This window comes from Myxine glutinosa, chromosome 1 (assembly GCF_964187855.1).
Source record: "Myxine glutinosa chromosome 1, kmMyxGlut1.1, whole genome shotgun sequence".
NCBI lineage: Eukaryota > Metazoa > Chordata > Myxini > Myxiniformes > Myxinidae > Myxine > Myxine glutinosa.
This window is the reverse complement of record NC_136261.1, coordinates 321,131,542-321,159,412: the sequence shown is the minus strand read 5'-3', so window position 1 is coordinate 321,159,412 and position 27,871 is coordinate 321,131,542. Positions and strand designations below refer to the sequence as shown.

Genomic DNA, 27,871 nt, shown 5'->3' with positions numbered 1-27,871 from the left:
TCCAAGTTAAAATGTTTGGCCAATTTCAAGAGGTCCGATTTTAGTAACGCTCGGAACTGTGCCTCACTCGGGGTTACCGCAAAGTTCTGTGCCACAAACGCCATGGTGACTATCGTTAACACCTGTTAACCTTCACCCAAGACTTTACCACAATTTCCCAAAAATTTACCAATTAATAATTAATTAATTAATTCTAATTAATAAAAATATTATTTTATTATTTTATACAATTTTATATCCCGGACGAGCCCCCAATTCTGTTACGTGGTCCTCCCGGTGACTACCTGGTCTCGGTGACCCCCCGGACCGTGAGAGGAACCCCGCCAGAAAGATATATGATTTATACGCTTTCGTAACGCAATCAATATGAATTCCAGTCAATAAGAAACCCCACACCAAGGATCCGGATTAATCAATAATATATTCCCAATCAATCAACAACCATCAACAATATTACTAAGATGTACATCTCATATATTTCCCCCTTTGACCCCACTTACGGCACCCTCAATAGTCACTGTCCCTCACAATGTCTCTGGGCCAATTCCGACCAAGGTGAAAGTCGACTTCTCCGCACACGGGCGGTTGAACGGACCCCTGGCTGAAGTGCTCCAAACGTGCACGTCTGGTACCGGGAACGGTGGCTGCAGCGGACACCTCCTCGGGACGCCACCGGGGTCGGAGCCCGTGATCGCGGCCTCTGGGCTGTGAACAGCTCGCAAAGCGCGCGAGGCCCAAGGTGCGACCCGTACACGCCCTCGTAGGCGTCGAGGCGAACAGTGCCGGACGCTTGGTTCCTTCCAGGAACCCATGGCAACCTGACACGTAACAGGCAATCACCCCGCGCAGGTAACTCCTCTCGCCAGACGGGCTTTTCAAACGCAGCGTTCCAAAGCAGATAAAGATCGATTCGGCTCGCGTCGGAGCTGGTCGAGGATCAAGATGGCCGCTTCTCTCCCGACCTTGTCTTCCTCCTTCTTCTCTCTTCCGGTTTCACGATCCCGTTTCCGGTCTCGTTGGTACCAGGAGCGTTTCTGACCATTTAACCACAACAACCTTTAATAGAATAAACATTAATAAGAAATGACCTGAATAGTAATTCACATAAATCCGGAATCCGTAACAATTGCAAATTCCAAATACAAATGTACTTGAGCACTTGTAATATCTCTGCATTCACAAGCCTATTTGGGAAAGGACAGACAGACACATAAAATTGAACTCCTGGTTTTAGTTTGTCTGGGAAAGACATTAACCACTCACAACGAAAGAACTCCCCACTTTGAAAGTTACAATTTTATTTCCTCTTTTGGTGGCAGGAATGGGATCAGAAGATAAACATTTAGGAGGGAAAAGGAGTAAGCAGAGGAAAGGGAATGAGCAGGCATAACACATGGGAGAAGAAAAGAGGTTTGAAAGAATTCTGCCAAATCTGCAGACATAGTAAATATATGACATCTATATACAGTATATATATTGTCGCATAACCATCTTTAATTAATATCAGGCGGTCACGGATGCCGATCGCGAAGGCCTTAACCCCCGAGGCGAAAACTCAATGGCGGATTACAGAACCAAAAAGCTACACCAAGCGCGCGGGATGGAGAGGAGCGGCGAGACCCCTGCAGCCGTACCTATTAAATCAATCACCTGGAAACTGCGTTCAGGAATATATATAAAAATAATACAAGGGTTTATTCAAATGAAAAAGGCAAGGACAGGAAAAAGCACGCGCCGGTAACAAATATCCTAATCGGGACGTCCCCACACAACAGATTTCGGATACGAGACGAGGGAGATGAATTAATAAAGAAAAACGTTCGTTATGTTTGGGAGAATGGGCAATGGCCTTATCTGTCTTGTCGTCTTCTGTGTAACACGGCCCCGCTCGGCTTCGATGTACCCACGAGGCCTCGCTCCAAGCTCCACAAGCCCCGATCGCACACCACGAGGTCCCTCGCTCCAAGTGCCAAAAGGCCTGGCTCCATGCGCCACGCGTCCAACGCAGGCCAGCGGCTCCACACGAGGTCAATCTCCACACAAAGCACGAAAAGACAGGAACGGAGAGAACGCAGGTGCGACTGCACGCTACCAGCCAAGCAGAAGGACGTTCAAGCGAAACAAAGGAACGTGTCAGAAGCAGCGAACTCCACTCGGGCTAGGCAGACGAAGAAAACCCAGCGCCGCTAGAGACTGCCAGGGCCAGGGATCTGCGTGCAACTCACTCACTCGGACCAAAGTCCTGCCGCGTCTCAAACCCAACTGCTCAAAACGAACTCTCTCCTGTGCGAACCCAACTCGAAGCAACTCAACTCCTCAAACGAACTGCCCTCTACTCAACTCTACGCAACTTGACTCTTCAAACGAACTCTCCCAACTCCTCAAACGAACTGCTCGTGCTGCGCAACTCACTCCTTCCAACCAAAGTCCTCAAACCAACTCAACTCTACTCTGTCTCAACTCACTCCAATGGCGTTCGGCCCTTGCTAATATCACCTTCTTCGTGACGTCAGCCTTGGCGCGCTGCCAACCAATCAGTCTCCTCCACCGACTCACCAGCTCGCCCAGGTGCACGCCCAATCCCTGCTCCTGGTGTCATAGCGCGTGCTATTCGAGGTGGACAGGCCTCTCGGATGTGTAAATGTCGGCGGCCTTGCGGCGGTGTCATGGCCTGGTTTCTTCCTAAGTCATGTCAGGGGGGAGGGCGTTATTTAGTGTTGCACAAAGGATCTGTCGGAATGACTATGTGGTGTGAAGTGCCAAAAGGGACAAAGGTTTGGCTAACCAGGTGAGGACACACAGGAGTGCAACTCCTTAATCCCTACACTACTTATCACTCGAACCTCCTGCTAGATTCACAATTATACATCTTAACCCGACAAAACGCCTACACATGAACTTATTACAGGTAGTTTTCCTTACCGCGACACCTCGAAGCATGTTACCTACTCAGATCTATCTGCTCTACATCACTACCCACCAGACATAACAATATATATTATGCAGTACAAGCTTAAGTATCTGTCGTTGCCTGGGGAAATTAAATGAAATACCTGATAATTAAATTTGTGTTGTTGACAACAAATCACTATATACAACCTCAACATACAACACACAACAACAACATGCATTTTAAGGCCATTTTCCCCGCTAGAGCGGGGGTTAGCCTTGCGGTCCCCATGACAATCTTCTCCATCTTGCCCTATTTTCTGCATCTCTCCTTGTTAACCCCCTTGCCCGCATTTCTTCTTCCACCATCTTTAGCCAAGTCTTTCTTGGTCTTGCCTGTCCTCTACTTCCTTCTACATTCATTTCCATCACTCTTCTCAACCAGTCACTTTCATCCTTCCTCAACACATGACCAAACCGTCTCAACCTGTTCCTCTTCACAGCATCAATCACAGGCTCTATTCCCATCATTTTTCGCAATTCATCATTTGTCTTCCTCTCTCTCAACGATACTCCGCACATCCATCGAACCATTCGCATTTCCAACCTTTCCAACCTTCGTTGCTGCTCTACGTTAATTACCCATGTCTCGCTCCCATAAATCGTAACACTTCTCACACATGCAGCATACACCTTTCCCTTCAGCTTCAACTACACTCCCCTCCTCATCAGCAAGCCACTCAGTTCCCGAAACTTCTTCCATGCACATCTCACTCTAGCAACCGTTGCCGAGTCTGATCCACCTTCTCCATTCAGCATGTCTCCGAGGTAGCAAAATGTTTTCACACCTTCCAGCTTCACGCCGTCTCCAAGATCCAACTCAACATTTCCTCCATGTGCAGCTCCCTCTGTGCACACCTTACATTTGAATGTAGCTGCCACACTGGTTAATGACCCTCTCAGACCACTACATTTTTGATGAACCCACTCAGCGCACATTGTACATTGAATGGAGTTCACTCCGACACCCTTCCTGCACACAGCACATGGCCACTTCCCAGTTCTTTCCACCTCACCACATGCTTTACCACTTGCCATCACCTTCGTCTTTCCGATATTCACCTTCAGACCTTTTGTCTCCATACATTCCTTCCATTTGTTCATCTTTTCCTTCAGTCCATCCATCCATACGATCTTCACAATACATATTACTCAATTGCTGCTGGTAAAAAAAACTCAGGCAGTGTATAAGCACAAGACCTAATCAAGGCCTGAAGGCACTGGGCTCACAAAATCACCTATCCGACATCCTGTGGCAACCAAATTTTTCTGTCGGGAAATTGAAATTTCCTTGCTAACGACCCAGCGGGAAAACATTCAGTATTTTGCACCTTGCAAATACTAAATCACACAATCATACCATTTAATTGCCCCTCCAGATTATTTTTCACTCCCATTTATAAGTCACCTTCACCCCTCTATTTGTAAGCATAATAGTTATTATTGATAAACAAATACTGCTGACTAGTGGGTATTTGAAATAACTAGGGCATGCCCGTACTATATATATATCTAAAATTATATCCCCCCCCCTATTTACATGAAATGGTTTGGTCCAAAGCGAACGGCTTGCGAGTGGTGACAATCCCCCCCCTCTATTTACATGCAATGGTTCGGTCCAAAGCGAACGGCTTCCGGAGTTTGGTAAAGAAATCGCCATCGCGTACACAAACGCGCAGGAAAGCGAATGAATCGCAAATTCGTTTTTATTAGTTGTAAAACATAATGCCCAATTATTCAATTAGCGCCAACGTATTTTGGCTGTTTGCAATTTAATCGCAAGGCAAAGTAGAAAGAGAAGAGGGAAAAAAAGAAAAGCCTTGCCTTGCTGCAAACAGCTGCTGCAAACAACAACAACAGGGAAGGCTGCACTGTCCGGAAGTTGGCATATCGCAGTTACGATTATTTTAGTGTTAATGGCCAATTATTCAATTAGCGCCAACGTATTTTGGCTGTTTGCAATTTAATCGCAAGGAAAAGTAGAAAGAGAAGAGGGAAAAAAAGAAAAGCCTTGCATTAACGCATTAACGCTTGCATTGCATTAACGGTTCGGCACACGTGATAGCTCGCTGCTCTCTGATTGGTTGAAGCGTTTTTTGGACATAGCTCGGTAGGTACTTGTCCGATTAATTTCAAACCTTGAAAAGGCACATCCTCGGGTCCCCAGCAATATACCTGGCAAGTTTCAAGTATATCGGACCCGTGGTTGTCGAGAAACAGCGGTCACAGACAAACACACAGACACACAGACACACAGACACACAGACACACAGACACACAGACACACAGACACACAGAGATTACTGGAATTATAGATAGATGTACAGATTTTCTGAGCCACTCTCGTTTTTGGTTTTGGCAGGAAGAGAAAGCGAAGAGCTGCTGGTGTGGTTCATCTTCCTCTTTGCACGAGCTGCATAGTTAACAAGGGTATGAACTGTGAAGGCTCTATTGTGCTGTGCAGTTCTGTTTTGACAAATAATAAGTGCCATGCAAGAAACCAGTCTCCTTGTCCTCTATTTACGGTGGAATATAAAATAAGTTAAAGGAAGCAAGACGGGAGAAAACTCATACATAACGTCAGCCAAAGTAAAACGGGTGTGTTATCTATATATATATCTGTGCAGTGTCTGTCCTGTCCTGTGTTGTGTTGTCATGTCTTGTCTTGTCACTGAACTACTTTCTCAAACTTTTGTGAAATCGTACCAAATTTCTGGAATGCACATATCTCTCCCGTCGGTATGTCCTAAGGGTATTGTTTTTTGAAAATTTTTTGATTTTTTAATATTTTTTTGGGGAATTTTTTGGGGGTAAAACATTTTTTTCAACTTCAATTGTTTATAAAATGTGATATCACGTATATTACAAATACATTTGTGCAAAATAATTGTTTGAATTATGATTGGTTTAAACCATGACAAAATGGCAACTCAGGTACAGTCATTTATCTATATATCTACACATCTGGGCAGTGTCTGTGTTGTCACTTAACGACTCCCTCAAACTTTTGTTTCCGTGGTTGTGAAGTGTTTTTAATAACGTTGTGGTGGTTTTGAATCACGTGGTGGTGGGGTATTTTGAATTATGTGGTGGTGAGGTGTTTTTAATTATGTGGTGGTGAGGTATTTATAATTACGTGGTGGTGAGGTGTTTTTAAATGACGTGGTGGTGAGGTGTTTTTAATTTTGTGGCTGTGAGGTGTTTTTATTACGTGTTTTATGGCTGTGAGGTGTTTTTATTTCGTGGTGGTGAGGTGTTTTTATTACGTGTTTTATGGCTGTGAGGTGTTTTTAATTTAGTGGTGGTGAGGTGCTTTTATTTCATGTTTTATGGCTGTAAGGTGTTTTTATTACGTGTTTTATGGCTGCGAGGTGTTTTTATTTCGTGTTTTATGGCTGTGAGGTGTTTTTATTACGTGATTTATGGCTGTCAGGTGTTTTTAATTTCGTCGTGGTGAGGTGTTTTTATTATGTGTTTTATGGCTGTGAGGTGTTTTCATTACGTGTTTTATGGCTGTGAGGTGTTTTTATTATGTGTTTTTTGGCTGTGAGGTGTTTTTATTACGTGTTTTATGGCTGTGAGGTGTTTTTATTTCGTGTTTTATGGCTGTGAGGTGTTTTTATTACGTGTTTTATGGCTGTGAGGTGTTTTTAATTTCATTGTGGTGAGGTGTTTTTATTTCGTGTTTTATGGCTGTGAGGTGTTTTTATTACGTGTTTTATGGCTGTGAGGTGTTTTTAATTTCGCGGCTGTGAGGTGTTTTTATTACGTGTTTTATGGCTGTGAGGTGTTTTTAATTTCGTGGTGGTGAGGTGTTTTTATTTCGTGTTTTATGGCTGTGAGGTGTTTTTTATTACGTGTTTTATGGCTGTGAGGTGTTTTTAATTTCGTGGTGGTGAGGTGTTTTTATTACGTGTTTTATGGCTGTGAGGTGTTTTAAACTACTTGGTGGTGAGGTGTTTTGAATTACTTGGTGGTGAGGTGTTTTGAATTACTTGGTGGTGAGGTGTTTTGAATTACGTGGTGGTGAGGTGTAATTGTCTCGAACTTCCAGTCTGCACCTACCCCTCCCCTATGTATGTGCTGAGGGGTTCTTTCTTGAAAAAAAAAACATTCAACCTGAATCTTCAACCTAAATTGATTATAAAAATGTAATATCACAAACACAACAAATACATTTGTGCAAAATAATTGTTTGTATTATGATTGGTGTAAATCATGACAACACAGCAACTCAGGTACAGTCTTTAGCCTCAGCTAAAATAAGCCCGTTCCTCAGTAACGACGCTTGGTGAGGGGAGCGCAACGAGCAGCCGAGCCAAGCTCGTGTATATATATGTATGTATATATATATATATATATATATATATATATATATATATATATATATGTGTGTATGTATGTATGTATGTGTATATATATATATATATATATACATATATATATATATATATATATATATATATATATATATATATATATATATATATATATATATATATATATATACAGTGGAACCTTGACTTACGAGTGCCCCAACTTACGAGTTTTTCGAGATACGAGCCGTCGCTCCGGCGGTTTATTGCTTTGAGATGCGAGCCGAGATCCGAGTTACGAGCTTTCGCCACCCGGTCACGTGGTTATCTTGCCGTTCAAGTACAGTATCTTTGTCGTATAGCGCTGCATTTTAGTTTTCGCATTTCGGTTATTTTGAGTTTTGCCGCCAGGTGGGTTCTGGTCACGTGGTTATCTTGCCTGCCGTGCACGTACAGTATCTCTATCGTATAGCGCTGCATTTTAGTTTTCGCATTTCGGCGTTGGCGCTGTGTAACGACACTTGCCTCACTCATTTTCGAAACATTTTGAAAGGGAGGAAGAAACAAACCTCGTTGGACAGGTTTTTCTTTAAACGCCCTGCAAGTGAAAGCGAGGAAAGTGTGGCGAAAAAGGCAAAAGTTATCCCCTCCACCTCCGCCAGCATCTTCGTCTGATCTTCAAGGTAAATACACTTAATAAAACCAGTTTATTTCTTTACATTGTCTTTTATTATGTACAGTATATACGAGGTCGTGCTTGTTTATACATTATTTGTTATTTATAAAGTACATTTTTCTTATTTAAAAACACGTAACAAAAAAAATTGGTGTGGTTTTTTGGGGGCTGGAACGGATTAATAGCATTTCAATGCATTTCAATGGGGAAATTTGATTTGAGATACGAGCAATTTGAGTTACGAGCTCGGTCACGGAACGAATTAAACTCGTAAGTCAAGGTTCCACTGTATATATATATATATATATATATATATATATATATATATATATATATATATATATATATATATATATATATATATATATATATATATATATATACATATATATACACATACATATACATACATACGGGTGTGTGGGTCAAGTTTGCACACTATTTGCTGAAAAAAGGTATAGTCTGTGTTTTGCAAGACGACTATAGATGTTTGTGTTGTGTGTATTTAAAAGGTTCTAGATGGTCTGAAGAGTACATTCCAATTGTAGTCAGTGTCTAGGGGGTAAAAAGGGTCTAATCTCTCAAACATGTAAAAAGGGTCCAAAAAGGTAGGTCCAAGTAGTGTAAAGCTCTCAATAGCCAAGCGTCCAAACTGTCTAATCTGTTTGAAGGGTGTAAAGAGTCTAAATGGTGTTCAGGTCTAAGGGGTGTAAATGCCTAAGGGTTCTGGGGGTATAAAGGGGATAAAAGGTCTAAAGGGTGAAGAGATCTAAAGGTGTCTAAAGGGTCTTAAAGGTAAAATGGGTCTTAAGGGTCTTCAAGGTCTTAAAAGGTCTTTGAGGTCTTCTGGGTCTTAGAGGTATGAAAGAGTCTTAGGAGTCTTAAGGGTTTGATGGGTCTAATCTCTCAAGCAGTCTTCTCTCAAGCATGTAAAAAGCATGTAAAGATGGGTCTTAGGATTCTTTAAAGGCTGAGATGGTGGATGAAAATACCCTTGGGACAATCCCCAGGTCGGACTTTGTCTGTGTCAAATTTGGTGGTTGTCGCCCAACTGTCTTTGCAAAAAAAAAAACACCAACACACAGACAGACGACAAATTGTATCTATTAGATATGCAAAAAAAATGTATGGGTAGGGGAAATTTGAGAAAAAATTGCAGAAGCTAGAGAGAAGGAGCAAAAACGAAAGGAATGAGAGGACAGAGCAAGAAGGGAGGATATGGAAACATTATATTTATGACAAATCATATCAATGTGACTTCATTTGCCGAAACAATATGTAGCCAGCCACCAGGAAGTGGACCATATATCTGTCAATAAACTACTCCACTCAGAAACCCCTTCCACACTTCATGCTGCACAAACACTCAAACAAATAGTGCACAATGTCATTCTTCATCCACTCTTATGTCCCTCTGTTAATTCTGGTTTCACTAAAACATACTCGTAACAATTGTTGAATCTACACATACATTTAAAAAGCATGATATTCTTTCGAGCACTCTGCAATTACTGAAGTGCAAGAGCAATGGACTTGGCATCGTGCGAACATGCTTCTCTAAACACCATATTATCCAGACTTGTCAAACAAGCAAAGCCAGAGTACCATCCAATGGTCATGGTGTGATGGATTATACTTTTGCAACAACACAATAACAAATGAGACAGCTGTAATAATCATGAGATCAGACAATGTTTTTCCTTTTTTTTCCTACCCGGTGTGTACCCGGGTTTAGAATAGGTACACCGTTTCCCTGCGTGTCGTAAGAGGTGACTAAAAGGGTTGGCGTCAGGAAGGGCATCCGGCCATAAAACATTGCCTCGAAAAGGGAACCATGACAATTACATATGGGCAGGGTACAGCCCGAAGTACCCCGTGGGGGACCTCACCCCCTCTAGTCAAAACTCAAGGTGGGGAACCCGATCGAAGCAAGGGTGGAAATCATGCCATTTATGACGACGGAACGTCTGATGCCCGACGTGGAGATTGGTTTCTGAGGTTTGGGACATGGAATGTCGGGACAATGACGGGGAGATCAGGAGAAGTGGTGGAAGTATTGGTCAGAAGAAGAGTGGACATATGTTGTGTGCAGGAGACGAGATGGAAGGGATGTGGTGTGAGAATGGTGAAGGGTATGCAGGGACAGAAATATAAGTTTGTGTGGCAAGGGTGCCCGGAGGGCGTGAATGGTGTTGGTGTCCTGTTTTCTGAGGAGTTTGTAGACAGTGTGGTGAGTGTGACTAGAGTGAGTGATAGGTTGATGATGGTGAAAATGATGATTGGAAAGCTCTTGGTGAACGTCATCTCGGGATATGCTCCGCAGATCGGTCGGAGCGATGAAGAGAAGGACAAGTTCTGGTGTGCAATAGAGAAGCTGATGGAAAACGTGAAAGATGAGGAGGTTGTTGTGGTAGGAGGAGACCTAAATGGACATGTGGGAAGGAGTATAGACGGTTTTGAGAGAGTCCATGGGGTTTACGGATATGGTGTGAGGAATAGAGAAGATGAAAAGATTTTGAAGTTTGCTGATGGAGCTGGTTTGTTGATTTATAAAACTCAGTTCCAGAAAGCGGATAATAAACTCGTTACACACACGTCAGGTGGGTCGACGACAACTGTTGACGACGTAGGCGAGACGTGCGTAGGCGAGATAAGGGGCACCTCCTGGACACAAAAGTGATCCCGGGGGAGAAGGCCGTTTCACAGCACCACTTGGTTGTCTGCTACATAAAGGTGAAAGGTGCGAGGAGAGCTCGGTGGGTAAAGTACCCACCGAGAATGAAGGTGCGGAGGTTTTGTCAAAATGGCATTGACAAAATGATTGCACCCTAGACTTAATATTTGGTAGCACATGTCATATGTACTAGGTATATTCCTACAGGTCGCACAAGATCTGCCTGCAACCCTCTTATGGTTAAACTGCCAAAATCAAGACTTCCTATTCACCTTCACTCTTTCATTCCTCTTTTCTCCCACCTCTGGAACAAACTCCCTCACTCTGTTCAACCCCACTCCTCCCTCCACGTCTTTAAAACAGCTGTTCACCACCATCTCTTATCTCCTCCATCACTTCAATCCATCTCCATCATCACTTCATCATCTTACCTCCATCTCCTCCATCATGGGGTGTTCACTGTTAATATATTCACCACTCCTCCCCCATCCAAAACCTTGATCTTTTCTATCCCCGTTAATTCACCCCAGATCCAGTTCACCAAGAGCTTTCCAATCATCATATTTTGAAATACCAACTTCTTTTCTGGAAGTCCGAGCTGTGTCCATGTGTTGTTTTTTTACCTCTTTCACCCTCCCCCCCCCAGCTCTCAAATGTTGTACTTGTGTGCCTCCCTCTCTCTCCCCATCTTGTCTCCCGCTCCCTTTATCGTGCGTTTTATGTCAGTTTGTCTTTTTGTGATTAATGTTAGCTCTTAAACGAGCCTCGATCTTGTGTACAAAAAAACCAAAACAAAAAAAACAGCCTTTGTACAAAATAACTGCAGTCAAGCGCTTCCTATAGCCATGAATGAGCTTTCAACACCTCTCTACTGGCAGTTTGGCCCAGTTTTCTTGTGCAAAATGCTCCACTGCTCCAGTTCTCCCAGATTTGAATGATGCCTTCTCCAAACTGCTGTTTTCAGATCTCCCCACAGGTGTTCAATGGAATTTAGATCTGGACTCATTGCTGGCCACTTCAGAACAGTCCAGTGTTTTGTCTTGAACCATTCCTGGGTGCTTTTTGAAATGTGTTTGGGGTTATTGTCCTGCTGCAAGACACATGACCTTCAAAGGAAACCTAGCTTTCTGACACTGAGTTGAACATTGTGCTCCAAAATGCCTTTTTAATCTCCTGATTTAATGATGTTGTGCACACATTCAAGGCACCCAGTGCCAGAGGCAGCAAAGCAACCCCAAAACATCACTGAACCTCCTCCATGTTTGACTGTAGGGAAGGTGTTCTTTTCTTTGAAGGCTTCATTTTGTTTACTGTAAACATAGAGATGATGTGCTTTACAAAAAAAGCTCTAATTTGGTCATCTGTCCACAGGACATTCTCCCAGAAGGATTTTGGCTTGTTCAGAGGGTTTTGGAAAACTCCAGTCAGCTTTCTTATGTCTGTCTGTCTGTCCCGTGGGTTCCTCCTGGGTCTCCTACCACAGAACCCTCTTTCATTGAGTTGGCGATGGATGGTGCGAGTGGAAACTGTCGTACCTCGTGTCTGAAGGTCAGCTTGAATCTGTTTGGCAGTCGATTGAGGTGCTTTCTCCACCATTTGAACGTTCCTTCGCTGCAATCATTGATCAAGTTTTCTCTTGCGGCCCCGTCCAGGGATGTTGGCTACAGTGCCATGTGCCTTAAACTTCTTGATAACATTGTGTACAGTGGACACAAAAACATCAAGGTCTCTGGAGATGGACTTGTAGCCTTTAGATTGTCCATACTTGGCTACAGTCTTGTGTCTGACCTCTTCAGACAATTCTCTGGTTTTCTTTCTTTTCTCCATGTGCATTGCAGTACACACAGTGACACAAAACAGCAGAATGACTCCTTTTCTCCATTCAAACTGGTTGAATGAGTGATTTTATATTGTAGGCACCTGCAACTCACGATGGGTGAGTTCAATTCCAGTAAAGGAGAATCACCTGATTGAAATCCAATTATTTCTCACAACTTCTAAGAGGTGCCAATAATATTGCCCGGGCCATTTTAGGATTTCTGTGTGGAATAAGCTAACATTTAGTATTTTTTCAGCTTTTTTTGTTTTGTGCCACTGCAACCCAAAGAAATACATAGTCACGTGAAAAAGTAAGTACAGCCCATGTAAAGTTTTGACTTTTTCAACATATTTCAACATACAGCTATTTAATCTTCATTTCAACAATATTGATAGATAAAGGTGATATAATATAACAAATATCATGAAACATTTACATTTTGTAGTCCATTGTATAAGTTAAATAAACATAAATGCAAATTTCGCATGTGGAAAAAGTAAGTACACCCTTGGCTCTAATTGCCCCCTTTGGCAGAAACAACCTCAAGTAGGCGTTTCTTATAACTGACTACCAGTCTCTGACATCGACTGGGAGAAATTTTTGCCCACTCCTCCGTGCATAATTCATTCAGCTGTGCGATGTTTGAGGGGTTTCTTGCATGCACAGCTCGTTTCAAATCCCCCCACATTATCTCGATGGGATTTAGATCCGGGCTTTGACTTGGCCATTCCAGAACCCTCCATTTCTTTATTTTCAGCCATTCCTTGGTGGATTTACTGGTACGTTTAGGGTCATTGTCATGTTGCAAGGTCCACCTTCGGTTGAGCTTCAACTTTCCGACAGACGGCCTCACATTATCCTCAAGCACCCTCTGGTACAATGAAGAATTCATAGTGGATTATATGATGGTGAGCTGCCCAGGCCCTGATGCAGCAAAGCTGCCCCAAACCATAATATTTCCACCACCATGCTTTACAGTTGGTATCAGGTTCTTGTGGTCAAATGCTGTCTTTGGTTTTCGCCAAACATGTCTTCTGGTACTGTGGCCAAATAGCTCTACCTTTGACTCATCTGTCCAGAGCACATTGTTCCAGAAGTGCTCGTCTTTGCCTCGGTGTTCATTGGCAAACTTTAATCTTGCCCTGATGTTCTTTCTGGACAGCAAAGGTTTCCTCCTGGCACACCTCCCATGTAGATCAAATTTGTGCAGCCTCTTTCTCATGGTAGACTCGTGCACTTTGACATCAACAGTGGCAAGAGCTACCTGTAGGTCCCGTGATGACATTCTGGGGTTCTTATAGACTTCTTTCAGCATCTTGCGGTCTGCTCTCGGGCTGAACTTGCTGGGGCGGCCTGGCCTGAACAAGTTGGCAGTTGTTTGGAATCTTCTCCACTTGTCGATGATCTTCCGGACAGTCGAATGATTGATTTCAAATTGTTTGCAGATCTTTTTCAATCCCTTCCCAGACTCGTAGGCATCTACAGTGGGGAGAACAAGTATTTGATACACTGCCGATTTTGCAGGTTTTCCCACTTACAAAGCACGTAAAGGTCTGTAATTTTTATCATAGGTACACTTCAACTGTGGAAGACGGAATCTAAAACAAAAATCCTGAAAATCACATTGTATGATTTTTAAGTAATTAATTTGCATTTTATTGCATGAAATAAGTATTTGATCACCTACCAACCAGTAAGAATTCCGGCTCTCACAGACCTGTTAGTTTTTTCTTTAAGAAGCCCTCCCATTCTCCACTCATTACCTGTATTAACTGCACCTGTTTGAACTCGTTATCTGCATAAAAGACGTCTCCAGACCGTCTCCGACCACAAAGACCGCAAAGACCGACCGCAAAGCCGTCTCCAGACCTGTCCACACTCAATCAGACTCCAACCTCTCCACAATGGGCAAGACCAGAGAGCTGTCTAAGGACATCAGGGACAAATTTGTAGACTTGCACAAGGCTGGGATGGGCTACAGGACAATAGGCAAGCAGCTTGGTGAGAAGGCAACAACTGTTGGCGCAATTATTAGAAAATGGAAGAAGTTCAAGATGACAGTCAATCTCCCTCGGTCTGGGGCTCCATGCAAGATCTCACCTCGTGGAGCCTCAATGATCATGAGAAAGGTGAGGGATCAGCCCAGAACTACACGGCAGGACCTGGTCAATGACCTGAAGAGAGCTGGGACCACAGTATCAAAGAAAACCATAAGTAACACACTACGCCGTCATGGATTAAAATCCTGCAGCGCACGCAAGGTCCCTCTGCTCAAGCCAGCGCATGTCCAGGCCCGTCTGAAGTTTGCCAATGACCATCTGGATGATCCAGAGGAGGAATGGGAGAAGGTCATGTGGTCTGATGAGACCAAAATAGAGCTTTTTGGTTTAAACTCCACTCGCCGTGTTTGGAGGAAGAAGAAGGATGAGTACAACCCCAAGAACACCATCCCAACCGTGAAGCATGGAGGTGGAAACATCATTCTTTGGGGATGCTTTTCTGCAAAGGGGACAGGACGACTGCACCGTATTGAGGGGAGGATGGATGGGGCCATGTATCGCGAGATCTTGGCCAACAATCTCCTTCCCTCAATAAGAGCATTGAAGATGGGGCGTGGTTGGGTCTTCCAGCATGACAACGACCCGAAACACACAGCCAGGGCAACTAAGGAGTGGCTCCGTACGAAGCATCTCAAGGTCCTGGAGTGGCCTAGCCAGTCTCCAGACCTGAACCCAATAGAAAATCTTTGGAGGGAGCTGAAAGTCTGTGTTGCGCAGCGACAGCCCCGAAACCTGAAGGATCTGGTGAAGATCTGTATGGAGGAGTGGGCCAAAATCCCTGCTGCAGTGTGTGCAAACCTGGTTAAGAACTACAGGAAACGTCTGATCTCTGTAATTGCAAACAAAGGTTTCTGTACCAAATATTAAGTTCTGTTTTTCTGATGTATCAAATACTTATTTCATGCAATAAAATGCAAATTAATTACTTAAAAATCATACAATGTGATTTTCAGGATTTTTGTTTTAGATTCCGTCTTCCACAGTTGAAGTGTACCTATGATAAAAAATTACAGACCTTGTCGTGCTTTGTAAGTGGGAAAACCTGCAAAATCGGCAGTGTATCAAATACTTGTTCTCCCCACTGTATAACCTTCTTTCTGAAGGCCTCAGAGAGCTCTTTCGATCTGGGCCTGGTGACACCGCACACTTCAACAACAAAGAGCAAACCAACCTAAATGTCTGAGGTTTAAATAAGACAGGTTCGTCCAAGATCCTCTCTAACGATGTTCTAATCATTTGCACCTGAGCTGGTGCACCTGATTCTAATTTTAGGTATTTGAAGTAGTGATAAATGTCGGGGTGTACTTACTTTTTCCACATGTGAAATTTTCATTTATGTTTATTTAAAATACACAATGGACTACAAAATGTAAATGTAACATGATATTTGTTATATTATATCACCTTTATCTTTCAATATTGTTGAAATGAAGATCAAATAGCTGTATGTTGAAATATGTTGAAAAAGTCAGAACATTACATGGGGTGTACTTACTTTTTCACGTGACTGTATGTGGATACCAAAAGATTTTTAAATTTCAACAATTTTCTTGAAGAAATGGTGCATTATTTGAAAAAAGTGGAAGGGTGATGACAGTATATATACACACACACATGTATTCACACCTTGACTTTTTCTCATTTTGTTGTGTTACAGCCTGAATTTAAAATGGATTAAATTTAAATTTGTCACTGATCTACACAAAATACCCCATAATGACAAAGTGAAAATGTGTTTTTACAAATTTATTGAAAATGAAATACTCGAATGGAGTGTTTGCTTGAATGCTTAAACCACTTGGCGAGCGCTCGGCATTAAACTTGTTAAATAAACACACCCCTGATGTTCTTGAGACCCCACCTTAGATCTACTATAATCTATATACCTCAGAGAGGAATATAGACCCTTCCTGCCCCTCCCGTAGGGAACGGGTGTACTACTATATATAAAATTAACATTTAAATTTAAAGTGAAATGTCGACCCAGCTATTAACTGTCATCCCTGTGTTTCACAGGCAGGGTGATTCATCAATGTCCGTCCGTTCCTTGGATGGACATTGAACTACGCATCCATCTGCTGGCATTAGTTGGTGGACATTACGTGAAGAAATTCTTCATTAAGTGAAGAAATCCTACAATGTCCTACGTGAAGAGTAGGCGATATATCGCCAACAGCATGGCCAAATTACAACTTCCTGCTCTAACCTACAGGGTGCACTGCATCGGTGGCACAGCTGTGCCCCAGCAAATGATGCTACCCGCAGCAATGTGTTGCACATGAAAGAAGATGATCTTCAGAGATCTTCTTCTTCTTCAGAAGATGATCATGAGTGATGCACATGTCATGCTGAAGTCCCTTTCCCCTCCTGGTATGCTTATAACTAACTCCCACCGACCGTCCCCACCCCTTTTCCAAGCACACATTAAATTGCCCTTTCCTCTTCCCGTAACTTACCTCACCATGTTCTTATCGATCGAATCACTTGTGAGAACTTGAAATGAATGGCATTAGCTGGTAAATTTGAGAATTTTTTTTTTTGCCAAATGACAAAATAATTAGTCAAAAGAACACAGTGGAAGACCTTACAAAGAAAAATTTATTTCGTATTTTATGAAGTAAAAATGTGTTTTTTACAATTTAATTACAAAACCTTTTGTGAGGAAAGGTTAGTCAGGAACAATTAAAATTTTAACGCCTATGGTGGTGGCACAAAACAAGTCGTTGGTGAAGTAAAATGCTACTGATACAGTTCGACAAAAAGTGGTTGTTCCATTTGTATTTCAAACCCGTGACACACTTTAAAAAAAAAAAAGAATAAGCTAATATTAATATCAACAGGAGCCAATGGTGATCAAGTGCCATCAGAACGTAAACATGAAGAGCCCATTTCCAAGTGTTGGTCAGCCATTAGCATGGAACCAAGAGAATGAATGCAAACTAGTCCGGTCTGAATCTCAATACCACCAACCGCTTTGAGGAAACGGAAAACCATGTGCAGATTATGGAGTACAGCAGATAAAAGTCCAAGCCTGAGAAACACTGTAGGAAGCGAATGGCAACACAGGAAACCTTCCTCTTGCTCAGCTTCACGCAGCACGTTCCGCATTTGCAATATGTTGTGCATACAGCCAAATGCAGAAACCATGGGATAGATACACTTGGCCCTGAATTCCGTCACGGGCCCAAATAAATTGTGCGCTTTCCATTATCTGTCACACTACCTCAAATGTAATTGGTTTTTTAGAAATCAATTATATAGGAATAAGATATTAGAATACAGCTACAGCAAGTTTTTCACTGCCCATCTGACCTCCACATACTCTATGAACCAAGAAAAATAATAGTCTTTTTCATTATTGAGGCCCAGAGGCAGTGAAATCTACAGAGTAAATCATAATGACCATATCTGCTTTGGTTCACTGTAAATGGTTAGGCAAAACATTGAACAAATTAGTTTTGGCAAATGCCAGCAGCACCCCGAGGCATAAATAAAAGAACAACTAAATCCACATGGAGAAGGAAGAAAAAAGAAAACAATAAAATTCATATGAAACCAGTCCGAGTCGATCCTTGGAAAACTGAGTCAACCCTCTAATGTGTATCCCAAATGCTGCCGCAGCAAAATTGTCAAAGTACAAACTTTCATCCTAAAATCTGCAACTTCAGCTATACGGGCTCAAACATGACTCCATAATACCAATATAAAACAAACTAGAGCAATGCGACTGTGCCGCCAATATGCCTCCGCATAGTCCCACAACGGGTAGGTGCCCTCGTTCACTGTTCTAAAAATAAACAAGTTTGATTTAAACCCCTTCAGCTGTTTTCAAGTATCACATTTTCACCAGCCATGACAGGTTTCACATCGATCGGTGAAGCGGTTTCAGAGAAGGGATTTTTTTAATTATTGGCTTTCAAGCTAATATGACTGCCATACCACATGACATATGACCTTAAAAATGTACTCTGCAGTGCCCCACAAAGGTTGTTAACATCCACAGTACTAGCAGATGGGACAGATGGGCTCCATCCCCAATCCAAAGAAATGGCACACTTTATGCAAATAGTACACGCACTCACTACAGGGGCGGCAGAAAAGGTCATTCTTCTCTGGGATATATAGATTACAGTAGATCTACGGTCAGGCCTCAAGAACATTGGGGGGTGGAGAGGAAGGGATGTATTCTGTTTCCAAGTTTCTTGTGGAGCAAGCACTCCATTCAAAACCGTTGATAAGGAACATATAAAGGAAATGTTCATATAAAGGGGCGCCAATTTTATTCATACAGCTGCATGAATAAGTTAATGTATTTTAACCGATATATGTAGGGTGCCCCTTCATATGAACTTTTCTAGAGCATTACTTGGTCCCTCCGAAGAACACAAGGGTAGTCCAGCATGCACACGTGATTTTTTGAATGTCCCTTATTTTCTATTGTTTGGCATTTTGTAAAAGCTATGGAATGTCCCTTCTTTTCTTTACTTTGCCACATGGCACATACCCTTATATAAAGGGGCATTTTCTCTGCTCCTGGCATTTTCCCCAAGAATAATATTTTTACCTCTGGTGGAGGTGCTCCCACGAAAGGGCACAATAAGCTAATTATAAACGTTAACGCGGCGTTTGTTCAAGGAGGAAACACTCAAGAAATCCTACAATGGTGGGATATTAGTATTAATTTTGTTTTGTAATAACATTAATATTATGGGAGGTGGGATATTAGTATTAATTTTGTTTTGTAATAACATTAATATTATGCTTTTGTTATTAGAAGCGTCCTTGGAAAAATGTCATGATAAAGCTATCTCAACAAAGATATACACCTCAACACACAACCCCATTGGTGGGGAAAACCCCCTTGGCAGAGAAAACACCCTTGGGGAAGGGGAGAAAACACCATTGGGGAAGGGTGGAAATTAATTTGCTACAACCTTCATTGTGTGAAGGCTACAACCTATCCCTGGTGTTGGGCTAGCGGCTAGGGTGCCGGCTTAGGATCCTAGGATCCTGGGTTCGAATCCCGGTCGATTGCTGAATTAACGCCAGGGGGGTTGACTCAGCCTGTCATCCTTCCGAGGTCGGCTAATTGAGTACCAGTTCACTGGTAATTCCCTGTTTGTCGTTAAAGGCGGCAAAAAGGGTTGGCGTCAGGAAGGGCATCCAGCCGTAAAACATTGCTTCAAAAAGGGGACCGAAAAACAACAACAACCACGGTTCCCGAAAAAGGCCAAACCCCGCTTTGCGGGGAAAAATGGCCTCTAAAGGTGGTTTTTATAACCTTCATTGTGTGATCCTTATTCATCCTGTCAGGTTTGGTTGAGATTGGATAAGTAACGACCAAATGTATCACTGTCAAAAATCAGACAGACAGACAGACAGAGACAGACAGACACCAAATTACATATTTTAGTATGACTAGTACACCCGCTCACTACCGGAGCGGCAGGAAGGGGCATTCCTCTTTGCGGTATATAGATTACAGATGATCGATGGTGGGGTCTCAAGAACATTGGGTGTGTGTTCATTTACCAAGTTTCTTGTGGAGAGATCGCCAAGTGGTTTAAGCATTCGAACAAGCACTCCATTCAAAACCATTAAGGAACGGCTGGCTTGGCAAGCGCAAGCTAGCTGCCTGGTAAATGATCACACCCTGGTCTTCCTCCCTTACAGTTTCGTGTTAAACAGCAGGGGCGAGTTTCAAAAGTTCGCTACGAAAAATTCCACGGTAGCGGCAGAAATGGCCATGTTATTAACCCAATATTGTGGGTTATATAGAATACAGTAGATCTAGAATACAGTAGTACAGCAGACAGACAGACACCAAATTGCGTACTTTAGTATGATGATGTCCTATCTGAAAAGGACCCGATTATGTTTGGACTGATTTGGACAAAACTTGGTGGCCCGGTTGGGTGTCTGACAAGGACGATTCGATTTGATTTTGGTGAAGATCTGAATATGTATTCGGATATGAGAGTTATTTAATTTTTAAGTGATTCTTCACCATTGGGAGATAGGGTCAAAAACGCTACATAGCAGGATATCTCAAAAAGTTATGGATGGATTTGGACGAAACTTGGTGGACAGGTTGTGTGTGTGACGAGGAAGAATCGATTCAATTTCTGTGAAGATCCGGATCCTGATCCAGCTAGTAGAATTTATTAAGCGATTCTTCACCATTGAGTGATATGGCCAACCAGGCGGAGGTATGCTCTCTACTGATTGCCGTTCTAGTGTTTGGAATGTAATATTGATTAGATGGCTACAAAGAAGAGCTGGAGCTGACTGAAAATTTGAGAAATCCCTTTTTAAAACCAATAACTGGTAATGTTTGCATGGCCTTGGGGATTATCACCTGATCTCTGATTCAATGGTTTCAAATCTAGGTGTCACTATGGACCCAAGTCTTTTGAATATATTCTGCATGCTCTTTTATATTTCCCCTTGTTGCTCATTTTTTTGTAAATATTATTTTTCTTGTTCATTACGTAAGTAACTGTCCTTTCCCCCTTTTCCTATCACTATGAAACCTTTTATTAACGGTGCACAGTTTCCTTGGACTTTTAATCTTTGATACCGGATTTGGTATCGTAGACCTTTGGTCTTTACTCCAGACACTTAAATCTAAGAACACAGACTCTGACTCGCGATCCATTTCTATTTACGAGAAAAACCCATCCCTCCACCCACATTTTCCAATGTTGCTCTCACAAAAGAGCAAGCAGTCGTAACATCAGCTGCACCTTGCTTCTCATGGTGGTCAACATACCCATTGCAGTTTAGAGTTGATAAAATCCATCGTCATGGATTTTAAAAGATTGCTGATAAGCAAAAGCCAAGCATAAATTGGTTCCTGCTTACATTTCTGACCTATTTGCAACTTGCACCTTGACACCCAAGAATGCTCTAGTCCAAAAAGAGGAATCTCCTGGTGGATCCTCACACTTACACGAATACTTTTTGTGAAGGTATTTTTCCAATATGCTGAACTGTGGAAGTCTCCACTTTTTAAAAATGTGTACAGCCTCAACAATCCCACTTTTTTTTAACTACCAAAACCTTCTTCTTCTTTTTTAGTTACCCTTTTTGAACTTCTTACTTTTGTTATCACTTCCTTCTTTGTATTAAAGCTCTTTGCATTTACTTTGACTTAAAATCGCTAGATAGAAGATCGATTGATCAATCTGTGAAGTATGAATTACTCAGAAAGACATCCTACCTCACAACAACTATCTCAAACATAAAACATGAATGATAAGCTATTTGTCCTGTGGTTCATGTTCATTTCCACATACAGTAAACAATTGCATCACCTTTACAACTAGAGTTTATCTTATGATAAGCACCTTCCTGGAGACACCTTCCACCACCCAGTCTTGAGAAAAAGACACAAGAAGGGTCTTTTCAACTCTTTCTTTGCGATTCCGAGCACGATCCATATTTCCTACTCGGCACGAATGTTGACCGATTCTTGATATTCCCCAACACTGAGAGCGCGAGCAGCAAATTTGATTTGTAAAGATGGTATAACATTTTGTCCAAATAATGCTAAACTGGAAGGTTTATGGAAGTGCCAACAAGGTGATTTGTCTTCTACAGTGTACAGGTATATAATTCAATTGACATAAAATGAAAGTTTAAAAGGCTGTAGAAATTAATTTTTTTCAGAAAACAATTACCTTACTACACTTTGCACATGCGCGATCGGGACAAGATTCCGTACAGTTTGCCAATTTCAGAGCCAAAGTACTACTAAACTGCAGGTTCGTGTTCCAATTCATATTCTAGTGTTCAAATTTGGAATCAAATTCAAATTGGAAAATTGTTGTTCCTCGATCATAGACTGACTGTAGACAGACAATGTGAGCCAATTGCTTAACCCCATTTTGCGCTTCGGGCACGGGGTAATTGTTAAAGCTAACCAATTTGTACCGTCAAAAGATACATTTCTTTTAAATTCTCCCCTGGGCGATTGGAGAGAAAACCGTGCTCTAGGAAAATGTTTCATGCTCTGTTCATTGTTGTTTTAGAGTACAGTGGAAGGTGAAATATTTCTCCTGATCTCTCCTTTTCTTGTCCTGACTGTTTAGAATATAAGACCCGTCGCTTCGCTGACAGAAACACCAATCTTTGCTGCGATGGCCAATCTATGGGGGAAGAAATAAAAAAAGGATTCCTGGGAGATCCTGCTCTACGTGCAGGGATAACCAACGTCACGTGTTGGCATGTGCAGTTTTCACACGCGTGTCCATATATGTGTACCCATAAAAAAAGAAAAAGAAATATATATATATATATATTAAAAAAAAATTGGCCTCACAAACACTCCCGGGAGTTACCCAAATCCACCATCGTTTGATTTATTGAAATCCGTTAATCCTGTTCTCAAGTTACAACACGACAAACAAACAAAACAAACAGACACAGACACGGCTCCTTTTATAATACAGATAGATAATATATTTAGTCACACAGGTTGTTTCTCAAAATTTCTTTAAAGCAATGATAGCTTGGGTTTGCTACCATTAAAATTTTTCTTCTTTTTTTTTTTTTTTTTAAGTGGCATACCCAATTTTGAGGAGACAGGTAAGTACATTATAAACAATACAAGTTATATTTGTTAAGTACACAGCTATTCCCGACGATGTACAGCATGGTGGCCCTTTGCAACATGGTGGCCCTGAGCCCTTTGCTCAGGTGGCCCTTTGCAACAAGCTTGAAATCAACAAGAACACAAAGGCTTTGACAAATTTCAGCAATGGTTTATAGAATGGCCGTCCACATGGAGGGCCGTTGTTTCAGCAAAGTGCAACTCGAGGCTCAAGTAAAACATACTGGCATGTCGAGTAGAAATAAGGCCAATTTGCTTTTAAGTCACATTTATTGGTACACCCGATGAAGGAATACTGCAAGATAATGACAGAGGATTATATGAGTAACAGCCAGAATGCCAATAAAACCACAAAGCAAACTGACACACCACGCATCCGCCAGAGAACGCAATATTGCCTGATTACAAGTATTTTATTTTGAACAAAAATTGACCTTCTTGAAATTACCAGCACAATAATAATCACACAATATATGCAATTAAGGAAACAGACAGGTCTTACAAGGCAAGTATATAGTCATTTAGCAAGACTAATATGATGGATTTAAATAAAGCAAAAGTAATATTTTCAAGTTTTATATTAATTTATTTTCCACTAACTATTCCCTCACCACCCCCATCCTTCAAACTCTATTTTCCCCTTCTGTAACAAAAAAAAATTAAAAAGAAAAAAAACTGCTTTTCAATAATGCAATTGAAAATCAAGTTTGTTTTCTTACCTCTGCCACCGTAGGTGGACGGAGGTTACGTTTTCGCCCCCGTCTGTCTGTCTTTGAGCAGTGTGACTCAAAAGGTGAGATGGATTTGGCCAAAACTTGGTGGACAGGTTGGGTGTGTGACAAGGATGAATCGATTCGATTTTGGTAAAGATCCGAATCCTATTCCAGCCTATCAGTGGGATCCAAAACATAAACTGTTCAACCTGGTGGAGGTGTTGCGCTACCGAGTACCATTCTAGGTAGCTCTGCATTACTAGGTTTAGGTAGCTCAGTATTCAACTGAACAGGTTTAAAAAAACAATGACATTTCATCAACCACAGAATAAATTGTGCAATCAAGAAATGAACAACCCAGAATTTTCAATATTCATTATTATTATTATTATTATTATTATTATATTATATTATACAAGGCAAAAGGCTTTTTCATTTCGACCAAAATGTAAATAAAATCATGTCGGCTGCTTTATCTCCATGTAATTTTCTCCCAAAGTGGGTAAACTGGAGAAACAATTTCCCCCAGGTACAATTAATTTTCACACCCAAGAAGGGTATCACGATCAAGAAGTTCTGATGCAAAAAGGAAACAGAAGCGCATACTGTATGTACATAAACGTTCAAACCCCTTGTCGATTGCGTTTTTTTTCACAACATTTTCATCTCCAGGATATAGATAGAGTTCATCAAAACAAGATCTTAGAGAAAAGGCACTTGTGCCCATCTCACCTGTGCCACGTCTCCAAATCAATAATACACCTTTTGTGATCCAAAATTGAAACACCTATCGCAGTCAACTAGAAATGCATAACGCACAAGCTTACAGCACCTGGTCCCACAGGTGTACATTCAGACAGACCCAAGCTGTTTGTATACGGTATATTTTTGCAACCTCCAAATATTTCTCTAATTATCTTTTGAACTGTTTGACTCTTCTTACATCGACAACTCTTCCCAGCAAATTATTATACATTACACTCAAAAGTTAAAAGAATCAAATAATCCTGCCTTTGCCCTTATCTTAAAATCAATCCCCTGCCAAATAATCTTCCTTCAAAAAAAAAAAAAAATTACTTGCAAACAATTGCTCGGTCACTCCCTTAAAATAATTTGAACACTTTTATCATACATTTCCTCTTTTTTACTGTTAAAAAGCCCTATTCAAATTTTCCCTTATGCTAAGAACCCTCTGTCCTTGTATCCATCTTGGGTCGAATTCCCTCTTCGGCAGCTCATCCTCCTTAGAACAAGGTTCACAAAACTGAACTCGATATTCAAACGACACAAACACGCAAACTTTGCCCTATCATGGAGTGTGGCGATGCTACTCCATATGGAGGCATCTCAATGGTACTCGTTGAGGTAGTATGCCATAAGATAAGTAGGGGGGGTGGGGAGGGTGGGAAGGGTAACTGGGGTCGCGGCAGTGTGGGGAGGGCAGAGAGGGGAGGAGCTCGTGGTAGTACACCATATGGGGTAATGGGGTCGAGGTAGTACACCATATGGGCCAATGGGGTCGTGGCAGTACACCATTTGGGGGAATGGGGTCATGGTAGTGCACCATATGGGAGGACTGTGTCGTGGTAGTACGCCATATGCCGTAATGCAGTCGGGGTAGTGCACAATATGGGGTAATGGGGTCGTGGTAGTACGCCATTTGGGGGAATGGGGTCATGGTAGTACACCATATGGGGGGGACTGTGTCGTGGTAGTACGCCATATGCCGTAATGGCGTCGTGGTAGTACGCCATATGGGGGAATGGGGTCGTGGTAGTACGCCACATGGGGGAATGGTAGTCTGCCATTTGGGGTGACGAGGTCATGGTAGTATGCCATTTGGGGTAATGGGGTCGTGGTAGTATACCATATGGGGTAATGGGGTCGTGGTAGTATACAGAAAGGGGTAGGTCGTGGTAGTATACAGAAAGGGGTAGGTCGTGGTAGTATGCCATATGGGGTAATGGGGTCATGGTAGTACGCCATATGGGGTCATGGTAGTACGCCATATGGGGTAATGGGGTCGTGGTAGTATGCCATATGGGGTAATGGTAGTATGCCATATGGGGTAATGGGGTCGTGGTAGTATGCCATATGGGGTAATGGGGTCATGGTAGTATGCCATATGGGGTAATGGTAGTATGCCATATAGGGTAATGGGGTCATGGTAGTATGCCATATGGGGTAATGGGGTCGTGGTAGTACACCATATGGGGTAATGGGGTCATGGTAGTACGCCATATGGGGTCGTGGTCGTATGCCATATGGGGTAATGGGGTCGTCGTAGTATGCCATATGGGTTAATGGGGTCGTGGTAGTATGCCACATGGGGTAATGGTAGTATGCCATATGGGGTAATGGGGTCATGGTAGTACGCCATATGAGGTAATGGGGTCGTGGTAGTACACCATATGGGGTAATGGGGTCGTGGTAGTACGCCATATGGGGTAATGGGGTCATGGTAGTACGCCATATGGGGTCATGGTAGTACGCCATATAGGGTCATGGTAGTACGCCATATAGGGTCATGGGGTCATGGTAGTACGCCATATGGGGTAATGGGGTCGTGGTAGTACGCCATATGGGGTAATGGGGTCATGGTAGTACGTCATATGGGGTAATGGTAGTATGCCATATAGGGTAATGGGGTCATGGTAGTACGCCATATGGGGTAATGGGGTCGTGGTAGTACGCCATATGGGGTAATGGGGTCGTGGTACTGGTAGTACGCCATATATATTTGAGTGTGACAGTGTGTTGTTGGAGCGTGAGCGTCACATCGATTTGGAATTTTGATCGAGTGTGAACTTGATATTTGAGGGTGACATCGATTCCATCTACAATTATCGAAAAATGTTTTTTACTGAAACACTCACTGCAATATTTCCCGTCAGTAAAATAATCCCTGAAGTACCATTTATTCTTTCCACTACCGACAACCATACTTCCTGTTTCCTTTCCTCCTTGAAATTCCATCTGTCACTAACATCCCCTTGAAACAACCAAAATGTTCGGCAACTGAAAAAGATCATTTTTCTCACCCTCTGGAATTTGTATAATCTGCATATTTACAAATTTAAAACTCCTCGTAAACCAACGATGAATGATCCTTCGGTTCCTCTTCTTCTTCACCGGTGGGTATCACCTCCGATGTGTTCCTTGTTTATCAAAGGTTTTCGGAAAATCGAGACGAACGAAGCGCCTCACACGACCGCCGACTCCAGATACCTCGTCAACCAAACAAACCACACGAGGATTCTATAAAGTATAAATCCGTGCATCACGTGATCGTAATATGGTTTGTAAACGCCGCTTCGCGCTCACCAAGTCCATGATTTATTGATTACGGTTTGGAATAATTTCCTTACAAAGGCAATTGAACTTACAGGCCTATCAATTCCTGCCTCGTCCCTTGTGTTCAGGTCACTGTATCACTCACCACAACACAACGAATTGAACAAAATGCCTCGAAAACGACATTATTCCAAGGTTTGTTTGTTTTTCTCTCATCTATCATTTTATAATAACGGCACCGGGAAGAAATACGGAGGAAAAACCTCAGGAGAACATCGACTGGAAAAATAAAGATTAGCATTACATGCCGACCGAGTTAATGGGCGCAGAACACGTGCAAACGGGACTCAAAATGAAGCACAAGGTGCCGTACCTGGTCCAGCAAGCGCAGAATAACCATTTCGCAGCGCGGCGAGCCGGCGCACCGGCCCGCCATGAAAGCCCTCAGCAAAGCGCGTCGCCATTGGCCGAGAGCTCCGCAAGCTGCTCTGCTATTGGTCAATCGCCTCATCCGCCAGGCACGTCTGTTTGGACTCTGTCAATGTATCAATTGGTGTTCGGTTGTGGGGTTTTCGTTCGGTTCACCACTTGCTCTGTAAATAATTGCGTTTCCGGTGATTGATTGATCGGTTTATACGATGCAAGAAAGAAAAACTTTCGTTTTGGAGGCTAATTTATTTCGCAATCAAAACTTATATTTTTGGGGAAATATTTGCTCTGGTTAAGTTCCTCTCCTCAATCACAGTCCATAGATTC

The 27,871-nt window shown here is 42.2% G+C and overlaps 1 protein-coding gene across 2 annotated transcripts in view; it reads right to left on the bottom strand.

Annotated features, from left to right (window-relative positions):
• LOC137411122 (serine/threonine-protein phosphatase 6 regulatory ankyrin repeat subunit A) overlaps window positions 1-27,660 on the bottom strand; it is a 203,643-nt gene extending 175,983 nt beyond the window's left edge. For both annotated transcript variants that reach the window (XM_068096573.2, XM_068096581.2), the window contains exon 1: window positions 27,489-27,660. In XM_068096573.2, coding sequence (XP_067952674.2) covers window positions 27,489-27,626 — 138 coding nt within the window. In that variant the 5' untranslated portion in view covers window positions 27,627-27,660. The remainder of the gene's footprint in view (window positions 1-27,488) is intronic.
• Window positions 27,661-27,871: the final 211 nt, after the last annotated feature.